A 13,864-nucleotide genomic window follows, 5' to 3' on the forward strand; every position below is an offset into this window, starting at 1 on the left:
CCAAGCTACTTTCTGTTGGCCAACATGGGAATTCAGGTGATATTTACTTAAACAAAAGCAGAATCTGATTTGATCAAATTGATGAAACTCTTGATCACACTGATTCCTACTGAAATGACTGGATTTCTACTGTCCCGATTTCGATTTTTGGATTTTCGCCAAACTTTCAATTTTCGACTGGATTTTAACCATCACACTGGCACAGTTTTACAGTTTCTCACTCCATGTTAAGTATCCCATTAATATCTTCCTAACAACACATTTCATCTACATGACTCAGTCTGTATTAGAATGCAAGCAGCATCCTCAGGCAAAGTAGCAGGATGCAAATGTTAGATAAGAGCTGGGAGATGGTGTCTTCACCATCTGCGTCCACTTGGTGATACGACTGCCAGTAATGGTTCAATACCAGCCATTTACCCTAAGTGAAGCAGATCTGAGCAGTGCACTGCAAGCCAGCTCTTATTTCATCAGCTTCTGCTGTCCTACCTCACCCAGAATCTGCGAGAGCCACACAACAGATCAACTGCTGAATCACCCTGAGGATGAATTGTAAGGATTAAAACCAACAAAACAAGTATGCATGCTTCTTTAATCTGGATGTATTTAGTGTTACGTTTCCTCCCTTGTGATCACACTAATGTTTTGCCTGTCTTTCAGGAAATTTCAGACACCAGTCATCATCAGAAACATACTGACTTTGGTTGATTCTGAACTATCTACATTTCTCCAGTATTTCTGGGATAGAACAACATCAAAAGCTTCAACATATTTGTCCCTGGGCCACAAAACCAGTCATAAGTAGCATGGGTATCTTTGCAGCAATAGCCAAAAACACACTGTATGGGTCAAAATTACCGATTTTTCTTTTATGCCAAAAATCATTAATATATATGTATATATCAAAACTTAATTTTTTATTAATAATATGCATTGCTAAGAACTTCATTTTGACAACTTTAAACGCGAAAATGCATTTATATTTAAAATATACTGAAAAAGCAATCATTTCTAACGTATATTTCCACGTTACTGCTTAACATTCGCTTCAACTCAATGAACCCCAAATTGCTTATAACATTATACTATATTGTTCAAAAGGTAACTTTCTGCCCTCTTGTGTTAGACACTAAAAAAACTATTTTAATGTAACGTCCTTCACCAATAGTTGGCGCTGCTTTGGGAACCTCTACAAGAACATATTTTAAAGTTACAGTTCATTAGGCGCTCTACCAAATAGTTGTTGAATTCAGTAGCACCTTCTGAAATGTGTACCATTCTCTTTGTATCTATCATTTATTCATTATTTCTATGGTATTGATATTATGATAACATGTGGTTATAAATTAATCACGTGCCGAGCTGTTATGTTGCATTATATAGTTCACATCCCTGTCCTTTCACAGAATATAAGCAGGACAGTTCTTCCATTGAGTTTTACTATCATAATTTCATTAGAATTAATCCATGAAAACACAAATCAGCCGATCTGTAACATTAATTGTAAACTAGCATACAATTACACACAGTCTAAGACTTGCCCAGTAATTTTATTTCCTGCAGGTTTTCCCTCTCATTTCAAACAAATTTAAGTTATATAACTAGATTGAGTGAAGCTGGTACGTCAACAACAAAAATAATGGTTTATACATTATACAACACCTTGTGGACCCGTTTGAAATCCTGCTGAAATTAAAACCAATAAGGCACTGAACAGAGAACACATCACAACTCAAGACCACAGAATGTTTCCCCCTCAGTTTTATTATATGAAAATGTACAGAGAGATTTTAACGGTAGGACTTCTGGTAGCGGGCGCGAGCTCCAGGTCCACCAAACTTCTTGGACTCGCAGCGGCGGGGATCAGCGACCAGCAGGGTCCTATCGTACTGAATCAAGATATCCTTGATCTCTTTCTTGGAGGCCTCATCCACATCTGGGAAAAGCAAAAAATAGGAAAATGATTGCAGCTGCTTACACGCATGTCTTTAACATCATAACCACAATAATCCACACTTACATTTCTGATAATAGGCAACCAGAGCTTTAGAGATGGCCTGACGGATGGCTGCAAGAGGAATAAAACAGGTTCATGTCACACACTGTGGCCTCGAGGAAGAATCTAACCATGTATTGTTTACTAATTACTACATGCAACGACTTTTATGATCGCAAACAATCAAAAGCAAAGGGCTTATACATCTGTTACTAACCGTAAACCTGTGCGACATGTCCACCACCCTTCACGCGAACTCTGATGTCAACACCAGCAAAGCGCTCCTTGCCCAACAGCAGAAGAGGCTCCAGCAGCTAAAGGAAACAAAACCATATTCTTTTAGTAGACGTATCAACAAAACCTCACTCCATACTGATAAATCAGGTACACATAAGATCAGCATGCAACGGAAACGGAGATTGTCAATTGTCACGGTTGTGTGGCCTACATCCGAGTGAGGAAAAAAAAAATTGTAGAGCAGGACTTTTATTGATCAGGAACTGATTGGATTTGATGCATGTCACCACTCAAGAGATGTTTTTACAATAAAAATCATCAAAAATTAGAATGGTCCATTTTGCTTTCAATGTGACTTAAAGCAGTTCACAAAAGTGAAAATTCCCTCAACATTTTCTCATCCTTGTGCCTGTGATATGACTTTCTTCTGCAGAGCACAAAAGTATAATTTTATTAAATGTCATTGTTGAATTGTTCCAAAAAGGACACAAAACCACCATGAAATACTACAGAGGTCCATGCAACCTAAGTTTAAAGTCTTTTGACGTCTGACAAACAGGACAAATTATATTCAAGTTACATTTTCTGAAAGTTAGACTGATAAACTTCCCCTTCACTGGATCATTAAACTTTGCCACCAGGTTAAATCATAGAATTAGACTGATTTGATTCATAAATTAAACTAGATCACTTTTGCTAACAGAATCAATACATAAAAGCTTGTTTCTCTTAAAAAAAGCTACCATATTTGTGTCAAAATAAAAACTGACAGCACTAGTCCTCATTTATTTTATTATACTGAAAGAAGCAATATGAATATTCTTTAAAAAAAAAAACAAATTTGCTTTACACCGAAGAATAACAATCTACATTAATCAATCTTAACTACAATGTGTGAACTACATTCACGAATCCCAGTGTCTACTCAACTAGAGATCTGAATGGAGTACGGTACGTATTTTCTGTAATAAACGTACCTTGTACTGCAGAGTGGCAGGCTCAATCATCTCAAGAGGTCTTCCATTGACTTTAATAAGTCCATTTCCCCTCTTGCAGTGGGCAACAGCAGTGGCCGTTTTCTGTTGATGGTGAAGAGACACAGATCAGCCAACGCATCTCTATAAATCAGAAACAATATCTGATATTTGTGCTGTTACACGATTTAAGCTAACCTAGATAGGACACTCTTAAGAGATTTCTTTACAAGACACTGACAAAATGAACTTGCTCACTAACTATATAATGATAGTCTTAAATCTTGGTGCTGGAAAACATGATCCAAGACAGAGTTGAAGCAGATGTGACAAACAATGGAGACCCAGAATGTGCAGTACTTAGGTAACGTTACCGATGAGCAGAATTGGGATCCATTGCTATAACGTTCCCAGACACAAGTACAGGCTAACAGTTAGCATTACAGACAAGAGGATTATCTCCGATGTGTGTGTTAATATCAACTATATGCAACAGAAAACACGGAGATCAAACACAAAAACTATCGTTTTGTATTAATTAACGCTTTACATATACGTCCCACGTGTCTGAAACAGCCATTACCGACACAATATTCCTCACTTCCCGTTAACCCAAACGAAACACTGGATTATTGTGCATTTTGCGTAGTTTAAAAGCACATGTAGTCGCTTATGACATCTAAATGTTACGTTTTATAACATAAACTACATAAAACTCCTGCATCGCAGTTATTTTACAACTGCATACATCTGTTAGCATAGCGGCTATCACTGCCGTGTGCGAGCACGAGACATCCTTCAAAACTCACTTTACGTCCAAAAACCTGGACAGACTGTAGCGGACCTTTGGCTGGCATGATTCTGGAATGAAAACCGAACAGTAATCGTTTAATTCAAGCATAAAAGATCTTTAAATAAGCATATTATTGAGAACCGCTCGACTGACGAACCTTTCTGTGCGCGAGCGCTGTTCGGAGAGGCCGCACAAGGGTTTCCCGAGCGTAAAAGCAGGGGCGCTGTCGTAAACTCATCCGCGAGAGCGTGTTTACGACAGTTCAAGTTGCTAAAGATTTGTTTTAAAAAAACATTCTTGACACTTCACAATACTACAAACAACAAACATTCACGTATGTATAGAAATCAAATAGGATTTAGAGATTTTACTCGCAACACAATTATGATCCTTCCCGTTTGGAAGCAAGCACATCTTGTCTGTTCGCTGAAATTTCAATAGAAATACAGCTCTGAAATGTACTTTAATGTGATCTCTGGCATCTTGTCACAAATTGGGCTCAAGTTTACCGAACAGCGAATGCTCTCATAATTCAATAATTATCCAATAAAATCTGAAATCAGCGTTTTAAAGAAAAAAAAAAGTTAAAAAAAATACCACTTTTGATGTGAAACAACCTTATTTTTTTATTCCACATTCAAAGTGATAAACCTCATCACAAGGCGGCGCTCTGCCACAAGAATCATTCGATTCAGCCTCATTAGAGCAGAAGGAGGTCTGTCAGACTTAGAGCATACATTTGATGATTTTTGATAACTCAAGTTAAGAAATAATTTAAAAGCATTATAAAAGTACCCTTAACCCCTTTATTCTGTTTGATAGCCCAAGGGTTAATAGCTTCTCTAATTTCATTTACACACTAGTGTTAAGATGCACTTCAGTAAGTGTCCCTTAAACAGCAGCAGCATTATTAATGTGGATTCACCCTTGTGAAAAAGAAGTGCACTTAACTGTATTGAATTTGTACTTGTGGTGTTCTTTAAACACTATTTAAGTAAATTAACAAAAGACTGAACTTGCAGATAAATATTAAATAAAAAACCACAAAAGTAGTCTGTACTAACTATTAAAGAGAGTACACTTTCACGATCGATTCTTAACACTTTAGTGCACTTTTCAAAAAGAAACAACAACAAAAGTATTACTTAACAGTACATTTTAAATCATTGTTTTAGTAATTGTTTGAAAGACATACTTGATTTGCAGTTGTAACTAGCATGTTATTAAGTTACTAAAAACTAAAAATAGGCTAGATATTAATAATAATGATTAAATAATGAGACAGGATATATTGAGTTAATATATTTTAAATGTACTAATTGCAACATCATTCTTACAAATGTGGATTGTGTTTATCATTAAATACTTGATATACAAGTGTTAATTAAATATTAGATTAAAGTATATTTGCGTTTATCATAAATAACTGTCAGTACATTCGGCAGTACATTTTAACCATATTAAATTGAAAGACAATAGAAGTAATTATTAAGTTACATATGAAGATGTACTTAAGTCCTTCTTAAGTGGGTCAGAAAAATCACTCTTGAGTTCAGTTAACTGCATTTAATATAAATTTAATTCAATTAAAAAAAGAATTCGACTTTTCAGTTGCAAATAACATGCAATTAAGTGTCTGAAAACATTACATTCAGTTCAAAATGGTTTTTATTCTTTAAAAGTGTATTATTTCTGTAATAAATACTTTTTTTAAATTATGCTTAAGTGCACTTCTAAAGTAAAGTAGAATTTTTTGAAAAGTGTTAACTTTGTGTAAAACAGGATACAGCTTCATTATGCCTATACTGGATTTTGATTCGGCAAATTTTATAAGAATTTTAAGAAAAGACGGGGTTAATCTCAAATGTACACTGATTATTTTTTCCACATACATAGCTGGGGTGTCTAGAACCCCATATATATATATATATATATGTATATATATATATATATATATATATATATATATATATATATATATATATATAATGTGTGTGTGTGTGTGTGTGTATATGGTCATTCTCAACAAAACTTGCATTTTAAGTTAATACTATGCCTTTATATGAGAGGTTTATTCATTTACTTATAAATTTGATCTTTAGCTGTGAAGGCAAAATTCCATTGTTAGAGAAACTTGATTATCTCATACTTACAAACCACTTTCTCTAGTAACTCATCAATCTACTGTTTGTGTGTGTGTGTGTGTGTGTGTGTGTGTGTGTGTGTGTGTGTGTGTGTGTGTGTGTGTGTGTGTGTGTGTGTGTGTGTGTGTGTGTGTGTGTGTTTCAGATATGAAAGCTGTTCTGTGTGTGTGTGAGTGCGCACTACTGTCTTGACAGACCAAAGCTAAGTGGATCTAACTAACAGTCAGAGAGAACTGGAAGTGAAAGTGTGACGTGACATTCAGCCAAGTATGGTGACCCATACTCAGAATTCGTGCTCTGCATTTAACCCATCCGAAGTGCACACACACAGAGCAGTGAACACACACACACTGTGAACAACACACCCGGAGCAGTGGGCAGCCATTTTTATGCTGCGGCGCCGGGGAGCACGATGCCTTGCTCAGGGCACCTAAGTCATGGTATTGAAGGTGGAGAGAGAACTGTACATGCACTCCCCCCACCAACAATTCTGCCGGCCCGAGACTCGAACTCACAACCCTTCGATTGGGAGTCCGACTCTCTAACCATTAGGCCACGACTTCCCAGGCCCAGAAGCACAACATCAAGACAAGAAGACATCAGAGTCTTCAGACTGAGAAAGGGATGTCTTTCAGGTACTCAACCAGCAGCTTCATTGATCACCAAACACCAGTTTCATCTGTAACAGTGACCTGACGCTGACCAATTAGTCAGACTTTCAAAGGGATATGAAAGTTTGAAGAACTGAGCTGTTGTATCTATCTATCTATCTATCTATCTATCTATCTATCTATCTATCTATCTATCTATCTATCTATCTATCTATCTATCTATCTATCTATCTATCTATCTATCTATCTATCTATCTATCTATCTATCTATCTATCTGTCTGTCTGTCTATCTATCTATCTATCTATCTATCTATCTATCTATCTATCTATCTATCTCCTACACTGCATCTTCCTACTTTGGCACCGCCAATTACACAAACACCAAAGGTGCAGAGTCAGGATGCATTTTGTCATGCCATCTTCTCCCTTCTCCTTAATGCTCTCTGTTAGCGACGGTGCTTTGAAGAGGGTTGTGAGATTTGCATTTCACACTTACTCACGGTACCTTTTGCCCTGTTTCTGCTGAGGTGTGTTTGTGAGATGTGTAACAATAAGCAGAGGGTGTTAATTAGTGGAGAAGGAAGTGTGTGTGAGAGGGCTAGCTGAACAGTAGCAGTAGCCAGGCAGATGTTGGGTCTATTGTGGGGGAAATGGAGCTCACTTGGGCGACACGCTGCTGTTTGTTTTGCGATGAGATAATGAGGACTCCTGCCAAAGCCCTTTTATACCAGCCTGTCACTATCCAGCACACAAACACTCACACAGGGTCTTCCTTTCACTCCCTCTTTGGCTATAACACACTCAACAGATGTGTCATCACAACTTTGGCACTTCAAGTGTGAATGTGGCGAATATGGTTTCATTTCAAAGCTCGTGTGTAAAATCTTTCTTGGTCAGAGTATATTATGGGCTAACTTGCAGCGTGGATCATATTTAGCTTGTTCATATGATACATACATTGCTATAAAATGCCGGTCTGGTTTGCTCATTATGGTGCTTGTTAATAACACCTCTTTTGATCACTGAAGTGTACCATTGTAAAGTCTGGTTTGATCGTTCCTCTTGATGGTGATTGCTTTAGTAGGTTAGTTCCTCTCAGAGATCTATGAGGCTCATTCAAAACAGCCACCATTTGTATTCAAAACCCTTTTGTTTTGGTAATTCACTCTGCAGTATCTAAACTAGTAGATCAGAACTCTCTTTTGCATACTTTTGCTTGATGGAGAGTTTTGGCTAAGAGATCTCAAGCACTAGACATGAGTTGGGCTCTAAGTTTCATTCCTTGAATATATGAATGGAAGTTAATTAGATAGAAATCTGAGAAATGAAGGAGGAGTTGAGCTGGTGGTGGAATGCTGGAAGAATTGCCACATGTAGATGTCCTTGTGTTGGTATTGATAAAATTGCATGAACTACTTAAGGAATGTTAATGGATGCTAATGGAATCCCTTCTGGAAAAGGTGATTTGCTGGTCTTATCTGGTTTAGGATGGTCTTCCAGCTTTTCCCAAGATGTTTAACTGTTCAACTAGATGGTCATGAGCTGGGGTGCTTAAAAACTTTATAAAACCTACAAAACCGACTAGTTTAACTGGCTAATCTGGGAGATAATATGGTTTAAGATAGGCTCTCCTAATTTGGAATTAGTCCTAAATTGATCAAATAAGAATATTATTCGGGGATTGATTATTTGGCCATTTTTTTCAATTGTATGTTATTTTGATTCTCAGCATTTTCTGGTACAATTTTAGATTTGGTAGCATCAAGATTAGTTCCACATTTTTGAATCAAGGATTCTGTTGAGAGCTCAGGTTTGTTCCACATAGGGCATTGAGTTTTCTTTGTTTCTGGTGGAAAGAGACAAGGCTGGAAAAAGAGAGCATTGCTATGAAAGAAACAGTGCCAAAACTCACAGATTTGTCTTTATTTATATGTAGTCAGACACTGAGATCAAGTTATTGACCCAGTGTGAGTTAGTCATGCTCGCTGTGGCCAGCATTGACTCATTCTCTATGCATTTAGCCCAGACTTGAACTAAAAGGGAATTAGTCCCACTAAAAAAAAACCCTGCTGGACCTTTAGTCTTTAAAAACAGCACACAGTTTCTCACACGTTCTGTAAAACCTCTTTCCTCTCATTAAATTTGGCTGATGTTGAAACGGCTGCATGGCTCCACACTATCTAAGCTGATCAGGATATAGAGTTACTTGGAGTAGATTGTACTGGGTAGGAGTAGGGCTACCCAGTACAATGGTACAAACATAGAAACGAAGAGACTGGCAGAAACCTTTGCACTGGAAAACACTTTTCCATTTCCTTCATAAAGTGTAAAAATCATATTTATTTCATTTTATTCTCATTCTTTCACCTTTCATGCTCTCAGAGGGTCAGAGTTACTATTAGTATATGAGTGAACGTGGCCTTGGAAGGTGTTTGAAGCAGGTCAGGGCAGGTGAGATGTCACGGGTTGAAAGGTGAGGGTCAGCTCCTCTACAAAACCCACAACCGACACCTGATCTTCAGCCTGAGTTCACAGGGCGTATGATTCTGTTCGCTTGGGATGGGAGGCTGAGTGATCTAAACACACACATCTCAGTGAGGTCAACTGGATTCTAATACAACGTCTAAACAGACATACAATGCCACTCTCAACAAAAGAAAAAACACAACTGAGACCTAAAGTCTAGCAACCTTTGCCCAGTATAGTCAGATACGGGGATAGGCATCAGCTCAAGTTTTGAAGTGGGGGCAGGGAGCTTATGAATATTCATTAGCCGATGCTCAAATATGTAAATACATTTTGTACTTTAATGTATCAATGCACTTTACAGTAAAACTTTTAATTTGACATTATTACAAAGTGCACTTATTAAGTGTGTTTGGAAACATAATCATGAAAGTGTGCTCTCGTTAAGTGGCTTTTTATTTCACTAATATATTATCTGCAAGTGCAGTTTGTTTTACAAAAATCCTAAGATTTGAAGTACACTACATATACATTCAATCAAGCTCACATCTTTCCCTTTAGTTTACATCAGAGCATTCAAAAACATGATTTGCTACTTGCTAATGCTAATCAGTGTCTGGTGGTGTTAGAGGGAGTGACATTCTCATAACATCGAAGTAAAGTGTAGATATGCTAATGTCATCTATATTGTCGAACCATTTTCTTTCTCTGTTTTGTCAGCCTTTAGGTGTACAGCAGCACATAGGACCTTTTTACATTGTATACATTGGTCTTGGGTCATCCAATCACAAGTGGTCAGCCGAGACACATCACTGTTTACACCTAGCAGTAACATGTGTCTCAAATATGTCTCCTGTGAATACTTATGATCGGATTTCGCTAAGTGTAGGGTTTCATGGTTCCATACATCACACACCTCTTCACTCTATCTTTGCATACAACATTGTTGTGTACATTAGAGGCCAACATTAAATATTTTTATGATTAATATGTATGCAGTTTTTATGCTGCGTTTATCTAATACTATTAAGAAACAACTTTTTTTTTATGAACTAGTGAGGGAAATAAAATCATGATTAAAAATAAGGAAACATTTTTGAAATTTTGTCAAGCAGGGGTATACTACATTTGAATCAGTTTGCAATTGTTAAAACAAGTATGTTCCATATAGTATGAATATGGAAAGTATGAATGAAATTCAGGCATACTATGTCAATTAGTGCTGTTAATACCACATGACTCACCAGCATCAGTTACGTATAATGTGGTCAAATGCGTTTTTTACATCATTTGAATATATGGTTTGACTGATCCAATCACATTTTGGACCAAAACGTTACAGTATAAATAGGATCATAGATGGCTTCAAAACTAAAATAGAAAAAAAAAATGGTTCTTTTAGGAACTATTTACTGAAAGGCTCTTTGGGAAACCATAAATGGTTCTTCAATAGCATTATGCAAAACCCATTATTATGCAAGCATTATTTTTAAGAGTGTATGAGATGAGACAGTCATCTGTGGATGAGGTGGTTGCAGAAACAACACCTATTCATGACATGAACATACTCTTCTGTCTGTGCCATGTTATAGGCCGATGTATAGATGGAAGGAAAGTGTGTGGCTGGGGGGTTTCGAGGAGGTGTTAAAAATAATGACATATCCAGATCTGCTGGCAACACTCTGCCCTGTAATTTTAATGGTTCTGTGCTGGTCATGTCAAGAGGAGTACACGAACCAATCCCTCGCTCTCCGGGGAGTGATTACACCAGAAACCCCCTCACACACAGAACAATGCAAAGAGTCATCACACACTCACACAGCCAAGGTCAAAAACAAAACCTCACACACATACACACGCTTACATTCCTTCAGCAAGGGATGGGAGCGTGACAATCGGGAAACAACGGCTGTTAGTTACAGAAAATGAATTAGGACTTGGGCTGGGGAGCGGAGAGCAGAAGAGAGGGGTAGAGGAAGTGCTGGGATTACTAGCTGCACTGCAGAGTGAATAGAGGGCCGCTTTCACCCAGTAAACTGCCCAAATTTATAAGCCCTCTGGGGCCGTGTTGATACCCCATCCCTGCCCTGCACCTCCAGAACTGCTGATTTAAAAATCATCTTAAATCAACGACTGACAGGCTTCAGATATACCACAGCCAGGTCAGGGAACTCACTAACTCCAGCTCCGCATTCCACCTGTGTGTTATTTTTAAATATTTTATATAAAACAAAATCATATCATATTATGATATTGTACAATCCATTCATACATTTTTTTGTACAATCTGCTTATGTCCCACTGACAGTTAGGTTTAGGGGTGGTTTTGCTGATTTTGCTTAACAAAAACAGACGTTTCCATACAAATAACATTGTAGATGTTCATACAAAATCATCACCACCACCTTATTACCCTAAGTTAAAAATAGCCCATTCATATCTCATACTTTTGTCAAAAGGATTACTAACCAAAGGGTCCATTAACAAATGTTATTATAATTATTATTATTATTATTGTTAATATTGTAGATAAATTTTTCACCTCCAGGCTCTTAATGCATGGTTTTTCGTTCTGGAGCATCAGTGAGCATTTGAACCTTCTGTAATAGTTGCATATGAGTCCCTCAGTTGTCCTCCGTGTGAAAAGATGGATCTCAAAATCATACAGTCATTGTTGGAAAGGGTTCAAATACGCAAAAGATGCTGGAAAAACAAAGAATTTGTGGGACCTGAAGGATTTTTCTGAAGAACAGCGAACAGTTGAACTGTTCAGGACAAACAAGGTACTCATGAACAACTGTAAAAAAAAACCAAAAAAAAAAAAACAATCATCCAGGTAACACACAATATTAAGAATCAAGTGTATGTAAACTTTTGAACGGAGTCATGTTTATAAATTCAACTATTATTTCTCTTGTCGACTATATCAATAACTATATCTATCTATCTATCTATCTATCTATCTATCTATCTAGCTATCTATCTATCTATCTATCTATCTATCTATCTGTCTGTCTATCTGTGCTTACAAAAGTCTCACTAACTATAAAAAAAACAAACTAAAAATATATATATTTATCTATATCTATATCGTCTTTCATGTGAAATATTTTATTCAGGTTAGTACTAAATAAAAAACATGCATTTTGTATGATCCCTCTTAAATAATAATAATAATAAAAAAAAAACATGCATTTTGTATGATCCCTCTTATTTGGTAAAATAATAAACATTTGGTAGATCCTGCAAAGTGTATGTAAAATTTTGACCACAACTGTACATGAACCACATAATCAAATTAAACTATTTTTTTTTTGTGTTTGACAAAAAAAAAAGAAAGAAAAAAAGAATCAAATGAAATAAATAAATAAGAACTCCAAAATTTTGATCTTTTATTGGAAATTGTCCCATACATCTGAAATGTGCATGCTATTTAAATTTAGTCATACTTGAATATGGCACACTCTGTATTCCATTGTGCCAGAAAAACTTCCCATTCTCATTTTTCCACCCTCATTCGCTACTGTTGGGCTGATGTATTGGTTTGGACGGCTGCAGCCCATCCAGTTCCGGATGTGCTGCTGGGCCCACTCTGATCTCTACTGCTCCCGCTAGGCCTCTTTTACAGCAACAGGAAATGCTGCCTGTCATGGGGTCACGACCCACTCATTTTGACATATGCGTCAAGTGCAGCCCACCCTACCGGCATAGAAGGTTTCCGGTCCGTGCAAGGTGTGGAATGATAGTTAGGGAAGGAAACGGAGGGCAGACAGAGCTAAGACAGAAGAGAGAGACAGAATATGAAGTGAGCGAGCACATCTGTCAGACATCAGCTATGCAACATCATTGTACACACTGCACCGGCTCACCTAGCAGAGCCTCAGCTGGCTTTAATACAGCCGGTCCATAGAGACACTACTGTAAGATGCTCCACAGGCCAGACCCACATTCAGAAACTCTGAGAAATCTGTGTCTGCTTAAATGGGCTTTACATTATGGGGGACAGAAGCAAAAATATGAGCTTTGGAGCTTTTATGGGTAATTATCTTGAACAAGAAGAAGCAATTTATGGCTACATTATGCCACCAATTGTAAACTACTAAACATATGAATACACTGAATAAATAAAAAAAATCTAACCGATAAATAAAGGGATGGATAGACATCAGTTTCAATTTGAATTGATTTTATTATTTAAGAATTAAGATTATTGCAACATATGAGTGAATGAAATAGCACACTTATGTGGAAAATCATGGAATATCATTTCTGACCAATCAGAAGCAAGTATTAGTGAAAGCCATGTAAGTGTCCTTAAAGGGATAGTTTTCCTAAAAAAGAACATTTTGTCATCAGTTGCTCAACTTGTTACTCAACAGTTGCTAACTCATGTTATTTGAATTCTATAAGACTTTGGTTCATCTTCAAAATAGAAATGATTTTTTTAATGAAACCTCAGAGGTTTGTGTTCATTTTACAATGCTTTTAGGGCTTTTTTGCTTTCCTGGGCTTTAAATGGAGAGACAGAAACTTCTTTGGTTTCGTTAAAAATATCTTAATTTGTTTTTAGAAGATTAACCAAGGTCTTATTGGTTTGGAACAACATGAGAGATAATAAATGATGACATAATTTTGGCTGAGC

At 36.9% G+C, this 13,864-nt stretch overlaps 1 protein-coding gene across 1 annotated transcript; it reads right to left on the bottom strand.

Annotated features, from left to right (window-relative positions):
• Positions 1-1,746: 1,746 nt before the first annotated feature.
• Positions 1,747-4,276, bottom strand: LOC109057544 (40S ribosomal protein S16). Its single transcript, XM_042722213.1, has 6 exons — positions 4,158-4,276; positions 4,017-4,068; positions 3,211-3,312; positions 2,214-2,310; positions 2,021-2,068; positions 1,747-1,936 (listed from the first exon to the last, which is right to left on the bottom strand). The coding sequence occupies exons 2-6, from the start codon at positions 4,062-4,064 to the stop codon at positions 1,791-1,793; spliced, it is 441 nt and encodes a 146-aa protein (XP_042578147.1). The 5' UTR covers positions 4,065-4,068; positions 4,158-4,276; the 3' UTR covers positions 1,747-1,790.
• Between the last annotated feature and the right edge of the window lie 9,588 nt (positions 4,277-13,864).

The sequence above is a fragment of the Cyprinus carpio genome, chromosome B4 (genome assembly GCF_018340385.1).
Source record: "Cyprinus carpio isolate SPL01 chromosome B4, ASM1834038v1, whole genome shotgun sequence".
Lineage (NCBI taxonomy): Eukaryota > Metazoa > Chordata > Actinopteri > Cypriniformes > Cyprinidae > Cyprinus > Cyprinus carpio.

What these genes read in the sequence shown, in the direction of transcription:
- LOC109057544 (XM_042722213.1), bottom strand. Translation starts at nt 4,064, where the DNA reads ATGCCAGCCAAAGGTCCGCTACAGTCTGTCCAGGTTTTTGGACGTAAA. An exon ending in CTGCCACTCTGCAGTACAAG is followed by an intron (nt 2,311 to 3,210) that starts GTACGTTTATTA and finishes TGTTTCCTTTAG; the next exon opens with CTGCTGGAGCCTCTTCTGCT. An exon ending in GGTTGCCTATTATCAGAAAT is followed by an intron (nt 1,937 to 2,020) that starts GTAAGTGTGGAT and finishes TGCTTTTCCCAG; the next exon opens with ATGTGGATGAGGCCTCCAAG.